At 45.5% G+C, this 1,991-nt stretch overlaps 1 protein-coding gene across 1 annotated transcript; it reads right to left on the bottom strand.

The window, feature by feature from the left end:
- Positions 1-1,165: 1,165 nt before the first annotated feature.
- Positions 1,166-1,985, bottom strand: LOC144219128 (RCC1 and BTB domain-containing protein 2-like; the record flags this gene model as incomplete). The annotated part of the gene is made up of 2 exons (XM_077749080.1): positions 1,806-1,985; positions 1,166-1,292 (listed from the first exon to the last, which is right to left on the bottom strand). Coding segments are annotated over exons 1-2 (248 nt in total), but the record flags the coding sequence as incomplete, so codon positions are not given.
- Between the last annotated feature and the right edge of the window lie 6 nt (positions 1,986-1,991).

Genomic DNA, 1,991 nt, shown 5'->3' with positions numbered 1-1,991 from the left:
GGGCCCTAATCCGAGATGACTGGTGTCCTTATATAAACAGGGAATTTGGACGCAGACACGCATACAGGGAGAACCCCTCATAAGGACTGATGGATCATGCCTCAAGCTAAGGAATGCCAAAGACTGCCGGCAAGCCACCAGACGCTGGGGGAGAGGCATGAATTCTCCCTTAGGAGGAATGCATCCTGCCAACACCTTGATCTTGGACTTCCGCCTCCAGAGGTGTGGGGTAATGAACTCCTCTGGTTGAAGCCACTCTATGTGGCACTGTTACAGCAGCCCTAGCAACCTAATAGCCCCCACCTCTTTTATGAAGGTTTAGGGGCTACAGTAGGAGTGAAGGAATGTTGGACAGCATGGCCAAAGAGGTGAACTAGAGACTAAAATGCCACACTGAGTTTGTGATTCATTGTAGCAGGACTTAAATATCTTACACAACAACATAATGATTTTTAAAATCATTATGCTAAGAGAAAAAAGCTAGACACAAAAAAAATACAGACTATATGATACCATTAACATAAACTTCTAGAAAATGCTAACTAATCTATAGTGAGTGAAAGAAAATCAGAGTTTGCCCCAGGTCTGGCACATGAGTGACCTTTGAGGGATGACAGGCACATTCTAGGTCTTGATTTAGGACTGTGGTTTCATAGCATAAATATATGTCAGAGCTCCTCAAACTGCACACTTCAAATGGATACAGCTCACTGCTCAAAAATGATACACCAATAAATATGAATTTTAAAATCTTGGTGTTAACTTTACCCCAGAACTTGCTGCCTTGCAAAAGCCTTACCTTCTCTTTTTCCCAAGCATCTAAAAGTTCACTGTCTCACAACTGACGAGAAGAGTGATGAAGCTCGGGTCCTGGGCAGGAAGCCCAAAACACACTTGCCGGGGGGCAGCCGGCCGCTCTGACACCGGGCTGGACAGACCACCAGCCAGGTGTCTAAGGAAGCCCGCAGCCCTTACTCACTCCCCCACAGGCCCCTGATAGTTCTCGTTTCCCATGTACTGTGCTTCCCCACTGCACTGCACGCTTGCAAGGGCAAAATCAGCCTTACGATTTTTTTGTAATTACTGAAGTGTCTCCCATAGTTCTGTGAACACTTAGAAAATGATATATGTATTTATTTCAATTCTAAAATAAATAACTCCTTACCTAATTTTGAGAAGGACTTTATGTGCATAAATGTACTTTCCATCCACCAGGAATTTCAGGTCTGCAGTGTTGGGGTTGTCAAATTCCCTCTTGAGCGACTCGGCCACTGTCAGGTGATCGTCAGGTTCTACAGAGAACACCAATGTTTCTGGGCTTAATGACAGACATAGGAGAAACACAGGCCAGAATACAGCATTGCTCCTGCGACACTCATGAAAATACGCAAAACAAATGGCCAACTGAGCAATGCTTTTTTCCCCTCTACAGATTTTCACATCTCTGTAATCATTAAGGGTAAGAGCCGCACACACATCTCCTTATAAACCTGGCAGAACAACTAAAAAGTCCCAAACTGCCCCCGTCAATGAAATTTTTCAATGTTTGAGTAAATAGACTAGTTAAAAATAAAGATAATCATTTTCCGGGAACATTAAAAATGTAGTCAAATAAAATAGCTTCTGGTTTGGTATGTGATGCTGGTTTCTGATACTTTCAAGAAAAATTAATCCGTCAAATTAGTTTCCTTTCACAGGACCCATTAGAGAGAAATTAGATGCTGCTGCACCTAAAAAGTCCTTACTATCACAATAAAAGCACCAAGGTTGTCAGGCTGGCACCCAAACAGACGAAGACCGCTCACCCACAGACAGGAGGCGCCACGTGACGGCAGGAGTGGCGAAGCAGGCGAACACGTCGTCGGTGCAGGAGAAGTGGGTGAGGTGAGGCAGGACCACGGACTGGCCCCGGCACTGGCCCCACATGTACACGTGCCCGCCCTGGGTCTTGGCAGCCGACGTGTGGGCCGAGTGGCAGGCCGCAATCTCTA

The sequence above is a fragment of the Crocuta crocuta genome, unplaced genomic scaffold (genome assembly GCF_008692635.1).
Source record: "Crocuta crocuta isolate KB4526 unplaced genomic scaffold, BGI_CrCroc_1.0 C29086329, whole genome shotgun sequence".
NCBI classification, from domain to species: domain Eukaryota; kingdom Metazoa; phylum Chordata; class Mammalia; order Carnivora; family Hyaenidae; genus Crocuta; species Crocuta crocuta.
The sequence above is the reverse complement of the archived record's forward strand: the minus strand, read 5'-3'. Positions and strand labels throughout refer to the sequence as shown.